We start from the raw sequence: 25,976 nt of genomic DNA on the forward strand, positions 1-25,976 counted from the left end.
GCTTCTCCCGACTTATTCGTTTTTATTATTTATTATTACTATTTATTTTCGGGTTTATGCTTATTTTCCGCGGGGGTGGTGGTGGTGGGGGGTGTCCCGGCCCGACGCTGCGGTGAGGGGCACCCGGGGCGCCTGCGGGGCTTCCGCGGCTGGCGATACCCGCGCTTAGGCATTTGCTCTGGTGCAGCTTAAATTGCGCGTTCAGCCTGCGCGAGTGCTGTAGTTTCACGCGGTTGGCGCAGGCGGAGGGGTTTTACCTGCGRTCTGCGTGTGCGCGAGGGACGCGGGTTGCTTCTCTTGGGTGGGTTTCGCTTGGCGGGGAATGGAAAGAGCTGCTGTTTTCCTACGGGGGAAAAAAAATCTGTAACTAATTAAATCCCTCTTTTTATAAGGAATTTGGTGTTCAGTGCGCAGAACAATTAAATTAGTTGTAGTTCTCGCTTTAACGAGTCCTAGCCGGGACTTTATGGAGACTTTTCCTTCCGTGGGGGTGAGAAGGCAGAAAAGAAGCATCAGAAGTGCCCGTTTTCCCCTTTGGTCGCTGATGAGGCTTTTAAGGGTGCGTGGAGGCGGTATCGGGGGCCAGAATTGCCCCTTTCGTAGACGCTGACATAAAGGGGCAACAGGTCGGGAACTGCCCAGGTACTGAAGCACATTCTCTTAACAGCTTTAAATTCTGGTTCCTGAAATATATCTTGCTATTCTGCCTGATGCTAGCAGCCCTGTTTTACTTACTTGAATGGCTATTAGTTGGAATAAGGCTGTTAAGTTTGCCGTTCAGCTTAGAAACAAGTCTGAACAGCAGACCTCTTTCTGTGAGGTGGATCCAGAAATGTGTGTCATGGATGGCTTTCTCAATAAGTGCCTTTAAATGTGCCCCTGCCTCTGGTGGGGGTTTCGGAGCAACCCCGCTGTACGTACAGCCCAAGAACCGGTGGTGTTTGCAAAATGCGCTGCCTCAAAAAAATCAACATTTTCCCCCCCCCCCGCCCCCGTGTAGGAATAGGTAAAATTGAGCTTTGCAGTGCTCAGTGGTATTTGCAGCACACGCACTTCTGTTGGACTGAAGTTCCACCTTAAATGTCAATATAAAAGTATGGCATCTCCCTGTGCCCTGGTGTAGTCTTACACCAGCGCACGCTAGTGCGTTCTTTGCCTTGCTTCAACTATATAAAAATAGAAGGTATCCACTACCTAAGATGTCATTGTAATGTTACTTATCTGAGGTGAAACTGAAGCCCTTATCTTTGACGCTGAACAGCAATTAAGTGCAGAGGTTGCCTTTTAAAGGTAATTTGTTGCATGCATGTGTGGGGAGGGCAAGAGGGATGCTTGGGTTTTGCTTGTTTTTTTTTTTCCCAACGTTAATATGTTGCCATGAATTTAGTTTGAATTTAGTTTACAGCTTTCACTTCAGGGTTGGTTTTAATTTCTGTTTTGTCTGTAGCATTGTTCTACCAGTATGAAATGATGCTGTAAAAAAAAAAAAACCTCACAGGCACTTAGTTTATTTTCCTCTGATTAACTTCAGAGTTGTGATACTTTGACATAATTTTGAAACTGTCAAAACATAATGTGTTTAGAAACAAGTTTTCAGCTGATGACATGGCAGCATGTGATATTCATTTTGTTAGGAATGAGTGTGCCAGTGTTAATCTTTTCCATACCTGGATTTAAGGGATACTATCAATTCATGCTTGTCTCAATGTGGACACTTTTTTAAGATGAACTTTAAGTTTTCTTCTGCCCCCACAGTATTTTGTTAGTCAGAAGTAACTGTCAAACATGCCTGTGCCTCTCATGAAATCTGAGTATTTCAGCACCAGAAATTCAAAAAGTCATAGATCCGTGTTTCCAGTTCCCTAGTTGCTTGTTTCTTCCTAAGCCATAGAGGAAAATAATAATGAGAATAAAAGCACAAATAGTGACAGACCTGATCTTGGTTTTTGACTGTTTTTGTACTACRGAGAGCAACACAGAAGAAGAAAGAAGGCTTTAGAAACGGTAGGGGCAGCGCCTTTGGTTTCTACCGTCTTGAAATTAAAACTCTCACGCTCTTCCATAGGCACCGGTTCTTTGGAGTTGGTCCTTGAGCGTTACACGCCATGAGCAGCTACAGCGTGTCTCTGGTCGGCCCGGCTCCATGGGGCTTCAGGCTGCAAGGCGGCAAGGATTTCAACATGCCGCTCTCCATCTCTCGGGTAAGCGCCTTTGCCTTTTTGCTGGCGTGGGGGTATCTGTTACGCCACGCTTAACCTGCAGCTTTCAGACGCGAGTGTTGCTGTCAAGCGATTAATTGCTGCTGCTGAGGCTCCGCTCGCCCCTTGGCGTGGAGGCCTGTGGCAGAAGAAGCTGAGAAAATACATCATCTTTAATGCCTGCAGGCTCCAGGAAAATTGCCTTAGGATGGACGCGTTCATCTGAAACGGTTGTGTTTTATCTGCGTTTTCTTTACGCAACAAACGAGCAAAACCCACCCTTGAATTCCCCTCCCTGCTCTCGCGCGGAGGTGGGAGGCTGGCAGCGCAGGGGCCGTCTGCGGCTGTGCAGCCCCGCCGGGAAGCAGCAGGCGAAATCGCTCGTGTTCCCGTTGTTTATTCAGCAGCTCTTAACGGTTTGAGGATCTTCTGGGGTCTGCTCTTGCAAATCCCACTGTTTACAATAAAAAGGCATTTAAATGGCAGCGGTTGTAAACAGTGCTTCGCCAGTGTGTTCCTGAGCGAGCACGCCGCTTTCTCACGAGCCTTTTATAGAGTATGTCTTTTTAACTGATGTTCAAAGGAGCGTTTTATAGAGTATGTGCTCTTAACTGATAGCTGGAGGATTTGAGGAACTAAGTCGAAACAAATGTGATCTTTGTACCCGGGCACCATGTAGCCAGTGTCCAGCTTGCAGCCTGCCTTTTCAGTGAAGATTTATTTTTTGTTTGCGGGCCGAGTTTCAAAGCCTTCCTCAGATGTCAGAAGCGCTTTGCATACCTCATATATGGACAAATTTTGCGCTGTTGAATATATGGGAGCACTGGAAGTCCCTGAGCGAGGGAATTGGCTTTGGATGGCCCTGTAGCCTAGCACCTTTAAATTTGATTTGTGCTGTGGAAGTACTTATGTACACGTCACCTTCTCTGTTAGCAGCTTCTCCTCCCCCTCCTACATATCCATRTAGTTTAGTGACAAAGATGAATTATTTTTTACACCTGTTGGGACTGCAGAATTGATACTGCCCTGGGAGAGGGAGCAGGATGCTATTTGGGTGCATGCGTCATGGCAGTATTTTTAGCTAATTTCAACTGGCGGTTCAGACTCTGCCTGTTCATTTAGACTTAGCTGATCCTATTCACCTGTGGCTTATGCTGGTGAAATCAACCCCGTTTGGCTCTGCAGAATTGGGCTGAGGTAGAACGGAGAGCTGTGGAAATGCCTGAGTACAGATAAAATGCACGTAGCTGATAGGTGAACCGAAAAAAGTGGGTGAGATGCCGTTTATTCCCAAGTTCTGGGGATTTTCAAGCTAGGCTTTAATTCAATTTCTCACTCAGTAGCTGGTTACTCCTACACCAGTAAGGAATTTGAACTGGGGGTGCGAATAGTGCACTTGAGATTTGATGATGAAAGTGCTATCACGATAAGGAGGATTTACAAAATTAGAGGCTGCTGCCAGCTCGAGGGCACTTGTGCATGGTAGCCATGAAAAATTCAGTGCTGTAGGTGGTAAAACATAGTAAACGGTGAATTTTAGGAAACAGTAGTGCTTTTTTGCTGTCCTGGAGAGTGAGAGCGCAGCCACTTTGTAAGCAGATTTTATATCTAAGAGGCTCTAAAGAGGAAACATTAAAGCCACATGTTGCAATTAGCCTAGACTGCTACTTTATCCCATGAATCATGTCTGCTATGTGTGCTGTTGTATGGAATAGCCTAAAGGAAATAGCCTAAATAGCTGCATATAAAAGCCTCGGTTATGGGATTCCCTAATGACAGATGTCGGTGCCTTCAAGAGCAGAACATAGTGAAAGACGGGGACCGCCGTGGTTTTAGGACCCTAATTTATAAGGGGGGCGGGGGGAAACTCAATATCTAATTCACATGTTATACCTCAGCACGGTTCTTCTGCTGAACTGTTTCTTTTTATTTGAACTTAACTGCCTGGTGCTTTTTTTTTTTTCCCCCTGCCTTTGGATCAAAAAAGTACTTAGTTCTGGTATGCCAGTCCCGCGTTGGTCCGATGGCTGGAAGAATTCGGTGCCGTGTTCCTGGTATGCGAGAACAGCGTGTCCCGTTCACCCCCGCCCCTTCTTTTCCTGATGAGGCACGAATGCCTTCCTGTATCCGAAGGCTGCTAATTAAATTATTCTAGCACAACAGTAATGAGGCAGCAGAATTATGTTCTTTGGCAAAGGAGGAATTTTTTTTTTTTTTTTTTTGTGGTCTAGATGCTGGGGATGGATCCGGCTGCTTTGTTGAGGGCTCATTTCCTGCTTTAGTCTAGTTTYGACTCCTTGAAATTAAGTTAAAAGTTTATGAAGTGCAGAAAATAAAGTGGTTTCTAAGATCATTTATCTGAAAAGCTAATCCTGTTTACTAGTAGTCTGAACAAATTAAGACCTTGTATGATAACTTGGAGAAAGTTTTTTTGTTGTTGTTGTCAACATTCATGCCGTTTTGTTTAGAATGCAGTGTACGTTGTTGCTTCCGTGAGGCAGAACTTGTCGACTTTGTCTTCTTCAGCCGAGTCAATTTTGTGTTCTTCAGCTGAAGCTCTTAATCAGTGTTAAGGTGTTCTAGGTAAAATTGATGCAGCAGTATTTGTAATGTTTGACTTTGTACAGCAGTATATTGTAGACTGTAGGTGTAACGTTATAACCAGCAGTAGGGTTAAATGGGTCACTTAGTGTAGCTATTGTGCTTTAAAATTACTGAATATTCTTTATACCTAAATATAACTGCACACATCTCTTATGTAAATATAGGTAATGTTTGGATTATGTCTTTACAATTAGTGGCGTAAATCAGGACGGCAAAAAACGTGCGCGACGCTTGTAGTTATGTATATTTGTGTGCAGCTAGACTTCAGCCAGGTGGGCTGAAGGAATTAACCCTTCCTTCTGTGAACTGGTGGAGGAACCTCCTTAAGACCTACGGAGCGATGTTGGGCAGGTCAGAAATTCGGCACCCAGAAGATGACCCGTGGGGAGCGGTAGGGCGGAAGCTGGGACAGGGTGTAGAGGAGGGGTACCGCTGCTGACGTGAGGGAGGTGTCTCGGTGAGGAGGAAGCTGCCCCGAAGGCAAGAAATGTGATCTTGGCTCCTCAGCCAGGCGCTAAGGGTGGACCGCGATGGTAGATCTCTACCTTTCAGTAACGGCAGACTGCTAAAGTGACTCAAGTCACCACACGTAGCTGTACAGTAAGGGTATTTACCATGGGTATTTAAATCTATAGTGGCGCTGGTATGAGGAGAGGTTGCGAAACCTGGCCGGTTAGCCTGCGATGAAGAAGGTGGAAGTCACTGGAGCCGAGGTATGGAGACTTCGGTTACGCACAGACATTGTCTCTTCTTCCTCAGGGCATTTTACATTGACTGAAGGAATAAAGACAGTTGTTTCTTTTACACCCATTTTGTGATGCAAAAYGGAGAAACCAGAAGCCTAGAGCAAATAAAAACAAATTACCAAGAAGTGGAGTTCATTATGTGCTGGTAGCTGTTAAACAGCTGTTACAGGAAACGATTAAGATTCAAACTTTTTTTTTTTCCTGTGGAAGAAAAAGCTTACTGAATGTCCATCTGTCTGTAATATATGTAGCTATGTGAACTGATGGCTGCCATAATGAGATTGTCCCCAGGCGGATGAATTGATCACTTCTGAATCAGCATAGACTGCTAAATACGCAGCCACTTAATAGGYGCCTCCATCTCAAGCTTCAGATACCAGCCTCTGGTAGCCTCGTGGGACTGGAGGACCAGTCCCAACGCTTTGGGTGTTAGCTACACCATTAGAGWTGCACCACAGATCTTCATTATACCTCAGTTATTTACATAAAAAATGTATTTGTTTCCAAGTTGCAGGAAGTTCTGCTAAATGCCAGCTTTGTCAAAAAAGTCATTCTGGATGAAAATATTTGAAGCTGAATGATTTTATTTTTAGTCATGAACACCAATAATAAAGGATCTGCTATTGCTGATGTTCATGCAGATCCGTGACCTTGGATAAATCTTACTAATGTTTGTGATGTGTTCAGTTTGGGAATAACACTGGCTGATGCTGATTGGATTTTTGCCTCTGGATTCTTTTGCAGAAGGGTTTGTTTCTTCCACTGGATCAAAATAGCAAGTGCAGTTTTGGAGATAATGTAATCCAAAGGTACCACTAGGTAGGATTCCTAGAGTGGCTCTCAGGCATCTTAAGTATTATATTTACAGAATTTGGGGGTTAAAGACATAATGTAGAACATGTTGTTGATGTGCAACAGTGTGTCTTTTACAACAATCTTCATTTCTTCTTTAGACTTTACATTAATGTTATATTACGTTACGTTGTGGGAGTTGTTATTTCTCAGTGCTTAGCTAATATAACCAGAATAAACTCAATAAGCATCACTGCAACGTTAGCATTCGCAAAACTGCTGCACTCTGCAGAAAAAAATGAATAGTGCTTGGTGCTGGTGATGTATTCATTATGTTATGATGACCTGAGAGAGGTTTAGGTGTTTGTCCTAGATGTAAACTTGAAATATTTTTAGCATATCAAAATAGGGACTGAATTCTTGCTGTGAAAAGAAGTCTCTAAACATTGCTCATCACTGTTTCATGGTGGCATTTACCATCGGAAACGGGGAAATGCTGAAGTGAAATTATAGTTTGAATGGTAATGTAGTCATCTATGTGCAGTATACCCCCTCCCACCTAATGCAAATGCATAGGATGCTTTCCTGTATTTAAAGTTGACTTTTTTGTTCAGTCTTGGGTGGTGGCTGTAGCACATCTTTCAGAACATCTGTTTGGCTTTCTTCTACTGTAAGAATTTGGTGAAATGCTGTCGTCTTGAAATGCTTGACTTGACTGACAGCTCTATTTTTCTACCTGCAACTTTCTTCAGTGTTTTTCTGCATCATCTTCCTGCTTCSTTGGCCTTTCTGCCTTTTCAAAAAGTGCTAGAGATAGCCCTATCTTTTTGCAGTTCTTCAGATTTCATGATTTCTTGTGTTTCAAGGGTTTTTGTTCTATTGTGGTTGCAAGCACATAGTTGATGCGAGACTCATGGTGTTAGAAACGAGAGTAAGAAGGTGATAATGAATTTGTAAGCCCAGGACGTAGGTGGACAAGCAGCCCACCTGGGGATAAACTAGGGAATGAATTTGTGGGCACATCAGCTGCCCAGCGTATGTCCCACGTGAGCACACTGAGATTCTTCATGCTGGTGTCAGCAGATTGTTTTTGGGGGAGTTGTCTCCCTCTGCTCTCCCGTTTTCCTTTCTTCCTGCCCAGGTACATATATGGTTATCTAGTAAAGTTGTTCACGTGCATGGAGCATGTATGGTTGGGTCTTTTTTTTCTTTAAACGGTGTTTTTTTTAACCAGGCATTTAGACTTTGGCCCTCTTAATATTTGCAAACAAGCTATTTTGAAGTCACTAATATCTGTGAAAATAATATTAAATGAAAAAAGAATAAAGTAAAATGATGCTTTGAATAGACCTAGGGCATGTCAGCTTCTATTGACTAGATTAGTGCTGGTCTCTTTCCCTTTCGTGTGAATTGTTTTATTAAGCCGCATATATTATTCCCAGGAAAATCAAGTTTTGTACATGTATAAAATATTGCAGTGGGAATTGGGGAAATAGTCTTTCAAGCAGGCATGTGAAGCAGGAGAGAAACATTAGGACAACTGCTGGCTTGGCCAGTGATAATTGTGTTGGTAACTTTATGCTTCATCCTGGAAGCTCCTGCGAGCTACTAACTAAGCCCTAACTGGCAGCTGCTGGCAGAGCTGTTGCTACCGAGTTGTGATGGTTTGCATAAAATACAAGTGCAGATGTCTTCCATTACTGTAACTTGCATTTTTTACATGTCCATTGAAATAACAACAGGTAGAGGAAAACGTTACTGCTCCTTGAAGGCATGTCAAGCTAGGAGGTAGACTGAGTTGGGAATAAATAGTCAGTTTGCTTCTCTTACGGTTCATGAAGAGTATTTGCTCATAAAAGTTGTTTTTCATGAACTGTGAGAGAAGTTTGTGAACAGGGCATAAAGTAGAAAGGGATTTTTTTTTTACCGGTTGGAAGCTATCAAAATTGCCTGAAAGGTAAATGTCTAGACTTGTATGTGTTCGTGAAGCTTGTGGACCTTGACAAGGTATTTTTATTAGAGGGCATAAAGTAGTGAGTAGTGCCTTGGTAATGGGTTTGGGAATTTCTCTTGGGGGATAATTTTATTGCTGCTGGGGAAATGATTTAAAATAGTAAAATAGGGCAGATTTGAAGTGTATAAAAATTGAGACCATCTCCAAAATGATGAGATAAAACATGAACATTTTAAAAACTTCATCCTGCTTCAGTTCTCTATATTTGTCTTGTCTCTCTTTTATTTGGTTTTAAAACTTTTCTTAGCAACAATGAAAGCTAGAATAATACTTAAGTCTGGCAACAGAATAGGAAGAACTAACAATTCAATGAGAATGAGAACTAACTCGATAAGAACTAAAAACAGTATCTACATACGTGGGTTCACTTTGAGATACAAGAAAGATGTAGGTTATTGTGAGGGTTCCTCCTCCCCTCCCCCCCATATGTTTAAAAGTTTCTCTCTTCACTTAATTATTAAAAAAAAAAAGGTGAAATTCCAGAAAGTTAGCCTCTCCAGTTTCTCCTGTCCATAGAAATGAGTTTTGCATTTACCTAAAAGCAGGATGCGTTTCTGACCTGTGATTCTTCCAGGCACAAGGTTGGAGAAATTGCAGAGATCACAGCAGTTACCTGCTGATGCTGCTCCTAAGGGGAAAAGTCTATCAATGTCTCAACAGGAGCTATCAGTACTAATAAAATGAGCTGCACTAACCTCCAGATAAAGCAAGAAGTGTTCTTCCGTTCTGCTTAATTCTGTTGACAAGACATGGTTTACTGAGAAAATTACTGAGAACAAGAAATGAGCTGGTAGTGCCCAGGTTTGTGCCTTGTTTGTGCTTCAGGAGCCTGTGTCCTCTCTGCACCAAGTCCTGAAGGGGCAGAGGATTTGGCAGGGGGGACACCGAGTGGAGCTATGGGCAATAATAAAGCTCCTTGCTAGACAGATGGTTTCATAGGGATGAGTTTTCCAGCATCCTGAGAGCACAGGGCAGCCTTCAGGGTTTGCACAGTCGCAGATGGAAAGGGAGATCAGTTTGTACAGCCATAAATTGCCGATTGCCTCATATTCCACCGCTGTTTAACCTCTTTGTGTTGAAAATTTGCAAGAGGACCATGTTTTCCCAGACAGCTTGTTTTCCTTCTCTTGTGCTGTAGCCTGTTCTGCTGTGCAGTTTAAAGCAAGGCAGAGCTTCACTGAAGTGGGGTCAGGAGGGTAGGGGGGAGAAGAGGCAGGAGAAACATGTCTGTATCTTGTCTGTTAATAACCTTACTTGTTGGACAACTCCTCAGATCAGTAGGAGGCTTATTTATTTAAAATAGATCTTCTACTGGCGTCACTTCTGCAGAAGTGGAGCTGGCCATATCAAGAAAAAAAAGGAACCGATGAGCTTGTACCTAAGGGACATCTGACATGATGTGTGAACATGTTCTTTTTACTTTGAAGAATGCTTTGGTCATTTTTTTTCCTTTGCAAGTAACAATTTAGTGACATTATGAGGAATGCAAGCTAAATATTTCACTATGGAAAAATGAAGACATTTGTTTGCAGTGTCCTCTTCTCAAAGATAGAGGTAGTGGAAAAAATAAATGCTGATTAAGTGTTAAGAGCAGATGCAGGACTGGCAGTCTTTGCAGAGGCCAAAAAGCAGGACTGCTGATTGAACAGTAAGGGCAAAAAATTAGACTTGTTTTCTTTGTGAATATCTGACCTTGGAGACCTGACAAATTCTGTCAACTTCCTCGCCATTTCAAGCTGCTATTTTTAGTGTAACTGTTTTTCTCATAATTCATTGGCTGATGGCTATCAAAGGGCATTGTGAGAAGAGATGAGGCGTTGAAGGATTTGTTTGTTTGTTTTTTRGTATGGAGCCAGGAGATAACATTGTTGGCTTTTTTTTTCATTTGTTTTGTCTTTTTAAGAATAGATTTCATATGCTATCAATATGAGGGAAAGTATGAAAGAAAGCTGTCTCTTGTGTGCTCAAAACAGTGGAAACAGGGGAAGTGGTTGAGTGTCCCAAACTCTGCTGGCCTGGTTTAAATGCAGAGAAGCTATGCTGTAAATGTGTTGGTAGGTGACCATGTGCTATACCAGTCCAGATTAGGACTATGATGGTGCTCTGAGACAAGCTGGTCGATAAATTGGTTTTATAATTACATTTGCTTCCAGGAACTCTTCTTGAAAGGGTTTTCTTCAGGGGCATAGTCATGCCAGTGATACTGTGTTGTGGGACTTCAGTCTCATCTTTACTGCTATTTATAAAAAGGTAAAAAGCCATGTTTGTACCAAAGAGCAGCCTCTCTAATGATTGACTTAAAACTAGATGCATATGGGAAACGAAGCTTGGAGAAAAGGAAGAGGAAGGAATGAAGAAAACTTGGATGCTCTTAGGTTTGGTCCAGCTGTGAGGAGGGGTAGATGGCAGCCTGCCTGCCAGCTGAGCACCCGCCAGCTGCATGGGCCAGGGGTCGCTAACCCCTTCTGCAAATTAGGCCCTTGGGGTTCAAGCTGGGGAATGGAGAGCATGCTTACTGGCCAGACTGTAAAAAGTCTGATTTAAATGACTTAATACCGCACAGGGATATCCACGTCCTCTTTTTTTTCCATTTCTCTGCTTCATTAATCGCTCATCTTTCAACACGGTTGGCTGACGGGATGGGGTCCCACAGACAATAGCTTTTTGTCCTCTGTCCATTTGAAACCCCAGGGTGGTGCCACCACCCAGTCTCTCCTGTACGCTGACCCACGCAGCGAGGTAGCGGGGAAGAAACAGTGTGTTATAAACCGGAGACCGTAGCGTGGTGCGTACCCCCAAAGCCGTTGAGCAAGTGCTGCACCAATGGAGTATGCTCAGGAGTTGTAGCATGAAGGTAGTCAATAGACATAGAGCTCAGTGAGAAACCTGCTCTCCGTCCCTCATTTTTACCTAACAGGGACAACAGTAGTTTTTGCTGTTCTATAATCCAGAAAAGTCGGAGTGAAATTAATCACAATCTGTGACACCTTGGCAACAATTCTGCCTACCTTTCTTCCCTATYGAGCTTTGTAGATGTATCAAATTTTAAGTCCCCGCTCAAAACATGAAGGCAGTGTGCATTCCTTAAAAGCGACTGTTTTTTCTTTCAGCATAGGCCAGAAAATTCCCCTTAGATTTCCGTTATCTTCTTTATTATGGAGATTGCTATCTCTGTTTCATTCTGATTTAGATTCTTGCCCTAAAAGCTTCCTCTTAAACGATCAAATTCAGTAAAAGCAAGAGTAAACAGTATCTCATAGTAGAAAGTATTAGAAAATATTATCTCTAGCAATTGCTGTCAGCTCTGCCTATAATAAAGCACTGAAGTAAAATGTAATGCCTTGTCTGAAGTCCCGTAGGCTAAAACGTGAATCTTGCCAGGTCTTTAATAGTCCTGTTGGAAAGGTCAAATGATTTGCCTGTTAACTGGATATGAAAGAAGTTTGGCTTACCTTGGACTATATTAAGGAATGACCTAATGTGGTATTCAGTTCTTTCTCTAATAAGTGGTTGAACAATGTGAAATATTTACCATGGGGAGACAACAGAAATATTTATTTTGTGTTAATTATTTCATAGTCCTTTTGAAAGTTTGAATAGTAATTTAGATGCAAAGCCTGGATTAATGTTGAGTGTATCAATTTCAAGAGGGTAAAATTGCCTGTTAAGTCTTTGTGTTTGTGAATGTATTTGGATCATCTGTAGATATCCTTACCCCAAAACTGAGTAAAACTTGGGGGGRAAATGATCAGAACGTCTCCTATAAATACAATCTTGTATTGCTAATAAGAGTATTTGAGATTTTTTTTAAAAGGGATTTTGCAGAGCAAAGGCAAAAATCCTCTTAACTTGAAAAGTGCAGACATAAATCTGGATGTACTCCTGTGATTAAAAATGATCATCTCGCCTTAGTGGGAATTCCAGCTACAGAGCAGTTTTGTTCAGACTCTTAAAAGAAGAAGCAGTTTTGTTGTGCAAAAACTCCCTCTGCCAGGCTGATTTGCTAATCTAAAAGTGAGATTTATAGTACAACTGCTATTAAAACTTTTTATTTATCTTAGGTACATCTTATCCATGACAGGTCAGGTGTAGTTCAGAGTCCAAAGCATCTAAAAAATGCCAGTGATTTCCACCTTTTCAGTTTGCAGTTCCAGGCTTCGCCTCACCTTCTGAAAGATGTGGAGAGAGGGGCAAATGCAATTGCTGGGAAGGTTAATTTCTCTGACTTGCTGATGTGTCTAAGCAATTCCTTCTGTGGCATTCCGCTTTTTTACTTACGGCTTAAAAACCAAAACCCAGTGGAGTTCTACAAGCCAGGGGATTTGTGGAAGGTGAGTTTGACTCATGTTTATTAGACCAATAGGGAAACTGAAGGCTTGTAAACCTTGAAACATCAAAAGCATCTTGGTAAAATAAATAATACTGTTTTCTTTTGGCTTTCTGCAGCTGTTCATCAAATCTCAATGTTTTGTGTCCATGCCAAATAAGGTGTTCTCTGTATAGTGCCTAAGTAGCTTGCTGGCAGTTATTCAGGAATGAAAAGGTATCTCCAGAAATATATATTCTGGCAAGGATTCATCCCCCAAATCTTAGTGTAATAGTCTTTTGTGATGGACTGGTTGTCTGGATTCATGGTTTGTTTGAATGTGATGTACATACTGATCAGGACATACGATCAGCAGTAGCAGTTGAAGAGCCAATAGCATTTGATCACACTTGTCACCTTGAGGTCCTGTCCTTCTTTTTAAATTTTTGCTTAAATCTTGTATAAATTGTTTTTGCGTGGAGATGTGAAATGAAACACAGGCAGTTCACTGAAACGGGAAGCTTTGCCAACTTTGAGCTCGTGTAATAGCCAGCACGTTCCTTACAAATGACCTGGCCCCACGCYGCTGTTGGTGGCCATCACCAACCAGGCAGGGGTGGTGGAAGAAAACCGGTGCCCGCGTCTCGGTGTGGGAGCGCAGAGCTGGCCCTGCAGATGAGACTCACCGCCGTCCATGCCTTAGCGGGAAGGGTAGTTTGGCCTGGAGCAGCAGCGGCTTGGTTGCCGTTGCCTTTGTGGGCTCTGCCCGCATCGTGGTGTGGGCAGGTATCTGGGGACAGTAGAGGCCAGAAGTGCCAATGCCCTTCTTGCCTGGACATGTCTGTCAGTGCACTAAGCTGTGAAAACTGCCGCTGAATGCTGATTAAATTRCAGCTCTTGTCGGCTGTGGATGAAGTCTATTCTCTCCATTTTCCAGCTGTCATGTTTTGGCAACTGGCTATTCTCAAAAGTCGCTGCTGCCGAGGCTTGTGTGAATCTCCTTTGAGAGCGTGTTCAATTTGTAAATTAAATTATTTTGCTCTTGTGCAGATTGAGCTTAATCCTATAAATGCTAAGAACCCAAAAAGCCTTGGTGCCACAAAACACTTGAGCACAAGATGAATTTTAGGCATGCAAGTTGTTTGTGTGAGATGACCCTTCCTTAGGGCTCAGCTTATGCTCATGTGCATTGCAAGGTGCTGAGCAGCAACGCTAAGTCTTCACACTGTTGTCACCAGAAGGAAGCATTGACTTGTCCAGAGGAGAGGATTGACCTTTCCCAGCCAATTTTCTGCTTTCTCTCCAATGTATGCTAGTCAGTGATTGTTAGCCAGATGGGAACTGGCTAGCAGAGATATTTGTATGACATGTTGAGAGCTACATTATAAACGCAGTCATGTGCAGAGTAACTCAGTCGACCAGCCAGTTGATCTCCATCATTGAAACTACAGTGCTAAGTCAAGTGGCTTAGAAACATTTCAAGATGAGGAGTCTTTGCATATTGGGCATGCGTTTTTGTTGTGTTACTACCTCTTGCTCTGGAAATGCTGTAGAGATGGTCTAGCACCTTATCTAATTTTGCACTATATACTTGCCGCACTCTAAAGTGAGAGATTGGTATCTCAGAGAGCAGGTCTTTTTCTGGTAGTTTTGTAAAACCATCTCTTCTGAGCTATTGGCTAAAATAACTGAGCTTCTGAACAAAATACAGATGAGTGTTTTTTTTTGGCTAAAAGAATTAATTTTCTGTATATGTCTAGAAATAGAATTCACTTTTAATCTGAAAAGTTAGTGATGGTTTCCTTGAACTGTGTATTTAGATCTTGGAGACTTGAATCCTTGCCGTATCTTTGTGGATACAAATATCACCAACCCTTTTACGTCAGAGAGAATATGATAGTCTCTGGTCTGTTGAGTAGCTTCTCCGTGGGAATATTTCTTTCATCGATTCATTTACGCTTGAACTTTAAAATTTAGAAACTGCTGATTATTAAAACTTTGAATGGCATTAATTTGTTTTGATACTTGACCTGATGAAAACTGCTGCTGTTGCAGCTGACAGCCTAGATCAGTTTATAATTCTGTCCTGGTGCGGGATTAAATAACTGGAAATTGCTCCCAGGAACCTCTGTGACTACAGCAGGTGAATAAGAAAGGATTTAGGGCAACCTAGTCAACATGTTGACTCTTCATTTTGCAACTTTTGGTGCTGGAGAAGGGTTTTTCCCTGCCTCCTACTTGCAAATGTAAGACATGCTTTTGGCACGGAGGTGGAGACAGAAGGGCCTAAGTATATGATTTTAGACACTGCAGCAGTTGATGTCAACTGGTGTCTGATCCCATCAGCAGAATGGAGTGCTTTGAGCATTTCTAGTATCTCCAAACGCCTCCTCTGTCGCTCGCTTGCCGCATGCTGAACCCTCTACTTGGTTTTATTGCCCATCCTAGTTTACACCTATTCAGCTAGCTCAGGAATGRCCCATTCCTACCGCTCTGGCTCCTGCCACATCCTTCCACATTGAACGCAGATTGTGAAGGGGTTTGTGCTGCCCGCAGGGGCCCGGAGGAGGTCTTGCAGAAATTCTCCAGTCCTGCTTTGCCCTAATAATGATTACCTAATGCAAGCACATCTTTATCCTTACAACGTGCAATCATTCCCTTGAAATACACTCAGGGGTTAAATCTGGGGGAGAAGTGAGACCTAATAAGAGGTGATCTTTCATGAAGAAAAATATTATCCAGAATGATGGGATGAAGGAGATGGGCTTCTTGTGATACGTAACTGCTATGTTTCAGTTGAAACGTGATTGGAAGGGGTGGTATACAAATAATTTAGGCTTCAATGCAGTGACACTTATGTAGTATTAGCATCAATTCTGGGCTACCTAATGCAAAACAATGGGCCTTATAAATTAGGAAATACTTCACTTTGGCATTTAAAATTGCTAACTGCTCAGATTAAATCAGGTCTGGTTTTCTAGTGGCTTTTTTTTTTTTTTTGAGTTTCTGCCAAATAGGTACGAATCTTTTATTTTGTGACCAGTTTTTGTTTTAGTGTAAAGAGGAAGGTACTCTAACAAGAATACACTTTGTACTGCCTTCACTTTTCTCTTTTTTTCCTTACCTTCCCTAGCCTGGGAGTGGTCTGTCTTACTGCCGAAATAAACCTACCAGGTGTTTTTGCTGTTAGCTGTCTTTTAAAAGAGATTCTTTTCAGACGCCATTATTATTTGTGGCGTTAACAGGGTTTGGGGTTCAGAAGGCGTAGGATGTGATAGGTGTGAAAGGAATAAGAGCCAAGTATAAAAAGGAAAAAAAAATTAAATATACGTATAGGATATTTGTCAGAAGGCTTCAAATGACAATCGATGAAAGCTTTGAACTCTGTACGCCGGATGGTATGAGTATTTATAGGGATAATTTATTTAAAAGCTCCTGCTTCTGTTTCACATTTTGTCAGTTTTGCATTCGAAGTCTGTAACCATTTTCTTTTTCTTCCAGTTTTCCCTTACTGTAACAGTCCCTGCCAGACTATAATATGTCCTGGCCCACCCCCGTTTTACTGCCCCCAACTCCGTGTTTGTGTTTGATCGGAAAAGCAAGACCGTATGGCAGTGTTGCATTTTTGGTACATTTGCAGGAAATGCTTCAGCATGAAGAATGAGATGCTCTTTTACCGAGTGGAATGTACTTGGGTGTCACTGAGTTCCTGAATAAGCATAAAGGCAGTCAACAGAGTGCATAAGGTTTGGGTTTTCCAGCCTGAAAAGCACTGGTGGGTTTTGGGTGTTTTGAGGAAAAATTCCGTAGCTGATGTTTATRCAGGAGGTGGTGAGACAGTCCAGAAAATTGCTTCTTAAAGAAACTAGGGGCCTCCTGGGACTGCCTCTGCTTAGCAATTAATGCAGTCTGAGAGTCAGGTGTTGGTTAAATTTGCCTTGGAGAGACCACTTCTGCCATTCCTGTCCCATCCTTCACACCTGGAAGGAGAACAGAGGTTGAGGAGTTGTTCAAAGGAYTGAACTGAAAATCTGAGTTGTTACGGCCACCTCGGGGACTGCGCTGTGGCGCGACGGAGGTGACGTGGTTTTGCCGACTGGGATTGCTGCAGACACGGATGCTCCTGTACGGAGGAGGACGTGCTTGGAGATGATCCCCAGTGGGATGTTACTGAAGACCACCCGCAGCTGGCTTTGCTGGATGATATTCCAAAAGAAGTCCTTTCAAAGGAAGTCTGTGGAAAGACTGCTTCAGGTCAAGAATATAAGAAACCCCGTGTTGCTACTATTGGCACTTTTTAAAATCGTTACAGTAATGGCAAATGTTTGGGAGGGGAGCGGGGCAGGCTGTTGAGCCCCAAGTTCTTTGGATTGAGGTGCGTGCATCAAAATCTGCTTTTAATGAAGTAAATAAGCCCATAATGTTGCACTGAATATTCACAAGAAGCAAGTTTAAAAACCCAGCAAAACTTCAGAGTATATCTTGGCATTAAAATCGTGAGATTAAAAAACAGCCCTTATTTCTAGGGCCTGACTCATGATTTTTGAATGTGCGAGGGTGGCAGTACTTGCACCTATGGTCAAGTAGCGGTATAAATATTTCAGGACTTTAGGGTGCAGAGCTGTGCCAAATATTTTTCTTACATTTGGGGAGGGTTTTTTTTTTTTTTCCTAATTCCCAAAACCAGGTTTTGCCGAACTCTTATAACCTGGGTTATGCATGTAAACAGACAAAATGTTAATTCAGTAAGTTTCTGAATGAGTTTCTGTATCAAATCTAAGCATCTAAAGCAGTTACGTAGTGAAGCAAGTGCTACTGACTTTCTAAAAACTGATTTATCGGCATTGGTGAATATAGTGTGTGTTACTGAGGGAGAAGTGAGTTGCACAGTGGCTAAATGCTGTATAAAGGCATGAGTTTGACCCTGTTAGGGAAATAAGTAGGGCAAAGCGCCTGGCTGGGAGCTGGGGCTCGGGCTGCTGGCAGGAGCGCGGGCAAAGCGGTGGAAAAGCAAAAAAAATGGAGTGGGGTCGCAGTGCTTCTTCCTGTCCGGATTTCCCTACTAGTTTTCACCAGGCATTGCAAGTCGCCCCGAATCCTCCGGTTTGAAGGGCTGGCGGGAGGCGTCTCTGATGCGCCCCGCCGGGAACCCTGAACCAAGCCCTTCGGTGCTTTAAAACGAGCACTTGAGCTGCTAATTTGCTGTCTCTAATTGCCAGACACGTGTGCCCGATCGAGTTGAGCAGTGCTCTCCTCTGAGCAGCAGTGAAATAACGCTGCTGGCTGCTGTGGACGGTGAGGGGTGGGCCGTGGGTCTGGTTTGGGCTTCATAAATCAAAATAGCAGCATTATATGCCAAGATTAAAAAAAAAAAAAAAAAAAGAAGAGGACAAATGCGTATACTTACTTCTGTAACCTCTTCGTCATTAGTGCGCTGGTCTGTGGAAAAACTGATGATGAATACAAAATGCTGCATTGTAAGGATTAGCAGATACGCAAATAATAGTAGCCCAAGCCACACTTCAAGATGTGTAGGAAATATAAATTTATAATATTTTGAAAGTAGAATGTAATCTTAAAGAGAAGAAGGTATGGAAAGGGTCTGTCTGACATATGTTGCATRAGTGGCTGGATCTAGTCATTGYAAACTATACAGGATTGTAATATTTGTAAACTAGTGATTTAATTTTCTACAGAGAAGAAAAAAATCATACATACATACAGTTTGCATACCTTACATCTCATTATGTTATTTTTAAAAAAATCATTTTTTAAAATGAGGGAGCTAAGTATAGAGCAGAGGGCAGCAAATATGTATGCACAATACACCATAGTCATTATTGGGACATACTTTTGATTATCTATCTTTAAGTCTAACGCATTTATTTTGAAAATTGGTTTTCAGTATGAGAATGGCCTTTATATTGTAAGGTTAAACTATCTCCTTTTTATTTTTTTTAATTAACTGATTGTGGAAAAAATGAAATTAATACATTCCTTGCAAGTGAAACTCTACCCTTAATATCTTTTCCTTTCTTCAGCTGGTTTACTTTCTGTGTACAGGAATATGACAGCTGGCATGATGCCTTCTTTTTGAATGGTGCAGTTCAACATTTCTGGCAGCTGGATACGTGTGGAAAGCTGTAAAGTGACAAATCTGTTTCTCATACCTTTTGTAGTCTGTTTTCCATCAGATGGAAAAATGTTAATACGCACTGAACTTTCCTCCTTTGGCTCACCCAGACAGTAATTTACTGTAGCGTTTCCTGGACGTTGGCTTTGTATATTGAACGTGTGCTTTCCATTTCTGCTTTACTGCAGAGTTCCACCTAGGTGCTGCGTTGCCTATGAGTTTCCCAGGACATTTCTGAGGAAAGCCCTGYGCTTCCATGCTGTGGTTAAGCTAAATAGCAATCTGGAAAATTCATGGAATGGAAATTATCCCAAGTTTGAAACAGCAGTAAACTTTAAAAAACTTTGAAAATAAGTAAACTTTAAACTTTTTTTTTTTTTGGGGGGGGGGAATATATCTGTTGCTTCCTGGATTTGTTGTAATGCTGTTGATTGTATTTCCTGTATATCCTACCAAACAAATCTTTGAGTTCCATACATTCCCTGACCAAACTGAAGTCAGCCTACAAATAGTATTTTTTCTCCTTTTAACATTATCGTACATTCACGATTTCATTAAAATTACAGTTTTTAAGTTTAGATCATCCTGATTTTCCAACATATGGAAATGCATTTTGATGCTAGTGATGAATATTTTCATAACAGATGAATAGAATCTTTGTTTTCAGAAAATTTTCCTCACTTTTATTAGTGTTTTTTGGCTTCAAAAATCTAGATGAATGAAGAGTATGGTGTAGAATTGATTTGGCTAGTGAATGAATATTTTTTGTTTCCTCAGACTACATGAGAAATTTTGTGTTGCTTGYGGGCAAACTGGGCAAATACCTGGTTCTATTTAACTCTGCCAGTGGTGCTTTACTTTCTAAGCAGGTGCCTAATTTTGAGCTCGCAGACACCCAGGTGCTGGGATCCATCTACCATGCCTGGAGTGGTCTGGTCCTATAAATGATCACAATAATGATTTTACCTTCTATTCCCTTTTTTTTTTTCCCCTTGGACACTTAATGCCTACTATCTAAGCATAAACAGTTCAGGTCTACCAGATAAGTTATAGCCTTTTCAGTGTCCATGTACGTAGTTGCTGAAATCCACGGGACTCTTTTGGAGACAGAACAGTGGGATATGGCTAAATGTAGGGATGACAACGTCTTGAAGAAAAGCATGCAAACTTTTTCTGACAGCAGATGGGAGAGTCTTGTCTAAAAGTTTTCCTTGGCTAACCCGCTGTAACAGTTTGTTTATTAAAAATATGCAGTGTTAAGCCAGAACTCCAAAACTTTATTTTGTTCTTTAGTCAATAAGTAGTTCTCTTCTAAAGACTTTTTTTTCCCACTATTCCCACTTCTCCCTTCCTGCTTGAAAAGCTACCCTCTTTCCTTATAGCAAAGCTGAGATAATAAGGTGGTTTTAGCTTTGCAAACATGCCATGCCCTTCCTTGGCACTGCTGGTTTTGAATGCTGCTGGAACTGTAATTTGCTGCTGCTCTTGTCTCTTCTCCTCCAATTCTTCTAAGACTTGGAGCTCTCCTCAGACCTCAGATATTTTTCACATGGAAAGAAAACTTAGATTGTTTGAGCCAGGCTGCAAAAAATAGATGCCAGGACCRAAATACAGAGAGCCCCACCCCGGAGGGCGGATGAGGTGCTGTGTCTTCCAGCAGTTCTTCCTCATCAGCAGTTCAGTGAAAAATATGCTTTGGTTCTCCTTAGAAAATGTTTTGGGTTATTAATGGACTTTGAAACATTATTTAAGACAATGTTTTTCTTTTGTCAAGAATGTCTTGTTGAAGTTCTTCAAATGCCAATTTTTTAAAGTTACTGAAAGGATTAAAGAGATAGATGCACGTTGACATAAGTAGGCTTTTATCTATGTTCTACTGTAGACATTACTGATGTGTATGTGCATGCCCTCATTCGTGTTGTATTTTAGAGTTGCCAAATGGGAAGAGAGGGATGTTGCAACACTAAGTTCCTTGTTYGGTGTATAATCTGACCTGCTGCCAAGGAACAGCAGATGCTGGGCAGAGTGAAGGAGAAATGGGTGATGGTGGTTCCTTAGTACAGAAGAATCTGGGGCAGCTTCTGTCTGKGAATTACCCACCACAACCCTTGGTCCAGGGTCAGTGGCTTGCTTGCAAGAAATATGCATATCGACAACTTCTGGGAGGAAAAAGTAAATAGAAGTGTGGCTCAGTTCGTGTCCTGTAGGACAGCTCCAGTCGTGCGGTGGTTTATTATGACCTGACCCTTCTCCTGCCAGACAACATTGCAAAAAATGCCAATTGATGAATTGTGCTCAAATTGACTGTGCAAACCAACCTATCTTGTACTTGTCACACTATTTGTGTGTGTTCAGTGACTTTTTTTTTTTCCCCAGCCCTCCCATTTCTCACACAGGCAATCAAGGAGTGATGAGTTTCCTTGTCAAATTAAATGCCACTTACAAATGAGCAGCAAAGGTGCCATTTTTTCGCTGCCTTCTGTGTTTTCCTGTCTGAGTGCGAAAGAGTAAAAAGGTGAATCYCCTTTTTGGCTGTTGCATGCTAAATACCAGATTCTTCCATTCCTCCTGCTGAATGAGCACAGCGAGATCTTTGGCATACCTGAATAACAGTGCCGTAGAGGGAACTGTCTATGCCGTAGTTCATTCCCTATGCAGTGCAGGATAGTGATTTGTCTRCTTGTTTCGAATAACTTATTTTTAGGCTTTTTATTTTATTTTTATTTTTATTTTTTGCATTGCCCTTTAATGTGAGGTTTGCATGCTGGTAATGTCATTGCTATGGGACAGCCTGTCCCCCAGTCTGTGCCGGGTGTATGTAGAGCATGTGACGTGGGCAGCTCTGGTATCTGCGTGCCYGACCCTGCCTTTTCTGTCCCCTTCCATTCCCGTGTGCTCTGGTCTCCCGTAAAGCTTCACCGTACGCTACATATCGTTTCAAGTAGACACCTGGATGCTCCTTCTGCGTAAAAATGGGGCTTCTGTTGGCAGCTACAAAGCTGTGATTGGAAGGGGAGTTTGTAAATCAGGAGAGGGGGTGGATGTGTTTTCCAAAGTGTTAAAATGTTTACAGGCAATTCTGAATAATGAAATAATTTGGAGCACTGTAATTAAGCTCAACTGTAAACTCTGTTTCCTTGCTCATCGTAACCTTTCTGCTCCATGTGCAACCCTTTGCCAAGCACCTATTGTGTTTTTCACCTCTTGGGATCCTTCTGCACATCTGGATTTGGCAGAAGCCTGAAGTAAATCCCGTGATTCTTGGACATGAAGCCGGGGACCCCTGTCCGCTCTCGCCAGAGAATTAGAGATGAATCTAAAGGCTTGTTATAAAGCGGAGCTGTAACATAATATATAGGCAGAGTATTAAAGTGACATGCCAGCTTGATGTGCCACGGTTTTAAATAACTTGCATTCATCTCCCTAGAGTACTAGATGAAAGTTTAGCCCTTTGCTTAGCACCCGTTACCAAAGTTAGATCTCACTGTTCAACACGTAGGTCCTGTGCATGTGCGCACCAGTTTTGGAGGCTTTCCTTTATCACTGCTTCTAGTTTGCTGTTGCTTTTTGGTTTCTTTTTGAATCAAACTTGCATTTGTGTGTTTGTTTTTAAAATAGTATCTAAGAGGCAACTGTGGAGACGAAGCTCTTTCCTATATTCCTTCTGTCCTTAGATAAATAAAGATAGATAAATAAATCTTCTTGCTTCCCACCCTACAGACTTTGTTTTTTCTAAATTAAGCTAGTGATGTTATTTTTATTTTCAGGTCTTTCATATAGGTAGAACAGCAGTAGCTTGAAAACAGCTTTTGGGAGATCATACTGAATATCTTTATTGGAAGATATTTGCAATTTGAAAACAGTGTTTAATATCATGTTATGCAGAACTAAACCACAAGTTGTCTGTGCCAGCAAAGTTATCTTTCCATCAACCAAAAAGGATACCAAATTATTGGGAAAAATAAATGAAAATGTTTTTCTTCATGGGACAGTGCTCGTTAGTTGTGCAAGTAGTATCTTCTTCATTCATTGTGTCCCAGATTAGTTTCTGGAAGAGCTTGCCTAGGATTAATTTTGTGCTGATTTATATTCATATGGTTCATAATGTTTCTCAATTTTTTTTCCCCCCCAAACTTGGGATAATTTTCCTGTTATTGCAAGCTTCATTAGTCAGCTTTTGTAGTTCAGAGAGCTCCTCAGCCCAGTCTTTAATAACCTCGAGCCGAAGGGCAAATTGGTCAAAGTTGGTCTTGCCACAGCCCTGCCCTTCCCCTGGCCACATGTGCTTACCCTCCCCTTACACTACCTGCACTGCTCATCTGTTCCTGTGCTCTGCTAAAACAGCAGAAAACTATACCTTGTCCTTTATTTTTGCTGGGTAATACCATCAGCTTTTCAATTAGCATTAGGGTTATATGTATCCTAAAAATTAGGTGTCCAGTGGAACTAGTCTGTAAGTGCAGGGTATTTTGTTATCAAAATGTCAACTATATAAACTGGAAGTTAGAGTGGCTTTTTTTTTTTTTTTTTTCTTCCCCCTTGGTGATGTTTCCCTAATCCCACCCCAAGGACTTGCGTGCGCTGGGAGGTTAACTTTCACTTGATAGTGATCGGGGGAAGGCTCAAATCTGGGATTGAAAGGGAGGTGTTGTGCAGCGGGTCTGGCTAGTGGCACTGCATTTACGAGTAGTCGCTTGCTGGGACACCTTTCCTTTCTTCCTCCTCTCGCGCAGCCTTTGCCTGCTGTGACCCGAGTCCGTGCACGGGTCCCGCTCTTCTCCTGGCCTGAATTAGCAGGCYGCACGCAAAGTGACCAGCTGTTTTGTTTTCCTGCTGATTGCATCTTTATCGCTGCTGTTTCAACCTGCCCCTTCAGCTGTTGAGTTGCTACGTTGGTTTTGCAATTTGCAGARTGATGAAAAGCAGCCGGTCTGTGTCTCCTCTGCAGCAGTTGTTTGGTGTTCAGTGGGCACTGCGGTTAGCGGTTAGGAAGCGCATGTGACAGTAACTGAGAAACTGGGAGGTCCGGTGTAACCTCAGGCAGGTTAATCACTCTGCATTTTGACGTTTAAATGTGAACTTTGAGCTGCAGTGTGATTTCATATGTCGTCTTTTCTACTTTTTTTTTTTTTAATGTTTGCATTAATATCTTTGACTAGTCTGGAAGAAAAAAGAAAGATCATGTTGTGCTTTAAGCTTTGTTTATGCAGAAAAGACTTTTTCATCCCCCCTCAATTTCATAGGAATGTGCAGGAAGCTCTCTCCCTCGGTATGCCCCTTGTGCTGCTGGCATTATAGCAGAATTTTGTCTGCTCTCATTTCTCGAGGGCTTTAGCTTCATCGCTCCAATTAAGCACTGCAGATTAAAGGAGTGAACTCAGGTTTGCTTATGCCTCCAAAGGCCTTGAAATGCAAGTTCCTCAGCAGTTCACTTAGTGCTTTTAAACGTGATTCATTGCTGCAAAACAATTTCCTGCCAGTGCTGTTCTCTTCCTAGGCATGTTTAGTTTGTTTATTTAACAGAGAAGCACTTAAGCGGTAATTAAATGCTTTTGTGAACTTCGCCTTAGTGAGGAGTTTCTATCAGTGGGAGACTGAGGCCCTCCAAATGCTGGGGAGGAGGCGGAATATCTGAAGGCTCAGTCGTTGGCTGGCGTCGATGAGCGAGGGCAGGCCTTCGAGGAAGGGCTGCTCTCCTGGGCGGGCCGTGAGTGTCTAGGAGCTGGTGGGGTGGACAGCAGGGATGGAGGCCTTGAACAACCAGTCTCCATATTAGGTGGGAATTATTTTTTGTGACTCTGACGTAGGGTTGCGTTTGGCCGGTATGTCGTGGACGGGCAAACAAATGTCCATTCCTTGCTGCATAAATTACCCTTTCCGCTAGTCATAGCAGCGTGCATGCACACACGCGTGGACAAGGGAGGGTGGGATTGTCCCTAGTACTACTGTTCACATTAATGAACGTCCTAGTGAGAATGCAGAAATGCGCGTATCCTCCATGGGCTTACAATGCTCACGTATTTATTTAGAAACATTTGCAAGACTCAATTTCTCTCCTTGCCCTCCTTGGTTGGACAGTGCAGATTCCCAGGTTTTAGGAATACATGCAGCAACGTGCTCCTTGGTGTGTGGCCCTGGAGGAGCCTGTGCTGCCTTCTGCTTTACTGGTGTTGACACTGCTCCTTTTATAGTGAACCCTTTGGAAGTGCAGCCGTTAATGCAGTCAATCTCTCTGGAATTATGTTGTGAGGTAGAGGATTTTTTATTTGGGGGGAGAGAGGGGGTCATGGTGATTAAGTATAAAATTAATCAGCTGAGCTCAAATCCGGGTGCTTTGTCACCTAAACATCTTGCTGATATGTGGCCCTAAATGTATATAGCATCATTACTCTGCGCATGAATCTGCAGTTTGGTGTCATGGTCTCAGACCGTGTGCTCGAACCTTTTTGTTCTGCATTTCCATAGTGACTTGCTCTTTCCGCTCCTTCCCTTGAACAGAGACTGCCAGTTACGCAAGCCGTCTTGTGGTAAAGACCTGAACTTCGGGTTCAAGCTGTGAATGGCACTGCAGTTCTCGCTCCAAGCAAGCGGCGTGCTCTGAGGAGCACCGCTGTATTAATTCAGCTTAATCTCTCTGCCAGGTCATAAGGTGTTTTTATGTGAATGGGAAAAGAGAAAAAACTTTAAAGCCACACTGGCCTAGTATCCCTTCAGCTCATTTGTGAGTGGGAATGAAGAGAGAAGAGTAGGAGTTTAGCAGCACTTGAGCTTGCGTGCGATGGTTCCAGGATGGCTTGAATTATTTTATACAAATGAAGTAAAACTTCGAAGTTAGGATTTATGCATGCTGAAATAATTTCAGTATCAAATTCAAGCACAGATAGACCTTCATATTTTTCGTAACCACCTTGGTGCTTATGCATTTCTTCTGAACCTCAGGACAGTGTGCTTTTGTTTTATTAGTGTGTGACAATACTATATACCCAGCATGAGTGCCTGTTTAGATATGCTGCGTTTGTGGTGTGCTGCCATTTAAATGTTGGAGCTGAGGAGAGAGAGAAAGCATTCCTTACACTCCCTGGGCAAGCAAACCTTTTAGCGGACTTGGAGGTGCAGGCTGTAATTGAATACTAGTAAGAGGCTTAAACGCTTCCAGACCAGCCAGTCTCTGGCATGGCCACTC

General features: G+C 42.4%; 1 protein-coding gene across 2 annotated transcripts in view; it reads left to right on the top strand.

Annotated features, from left to right (window-relative positions):
- LOC112974827 (PDZ and LIM domain protein 5-like) overlaps positions 1–25,976 on the top strand; it is a 128,312-nt gene that overhangs the window by 1,187 nt on the left and 101,149 nt on the right. For both annotated transcript variants that reach the window (XM_026084190.1, XM_026084191.1), the window contains exon 2: positions 2,066–2,201. In XM_026084190.1, coding sequence (XP_025939975.1) covers positions 2,106–2,201 — 96 coding nt within the window. In that variant the 5' untranslated portion in view covers positions 2,066–2,105. The remainder of the gene's footprint in view (positions 1–2,065; positions 2,202–25,976) is intronic.

This window comes from Apteryx rowi, unplaced genomic scaffold (assembly GCF_003343035.1).
Source record: "Apteryx rowi isolate R43461 unplaced genomic scaffold, aptRow1 scaffold_63, whole genome shotgun sequence".
NCBI lineage: Eukaryota > Metazoa > Chordata > Aves > Apterygiformes > Apterygidae > Apteryx > Apteryx rowi.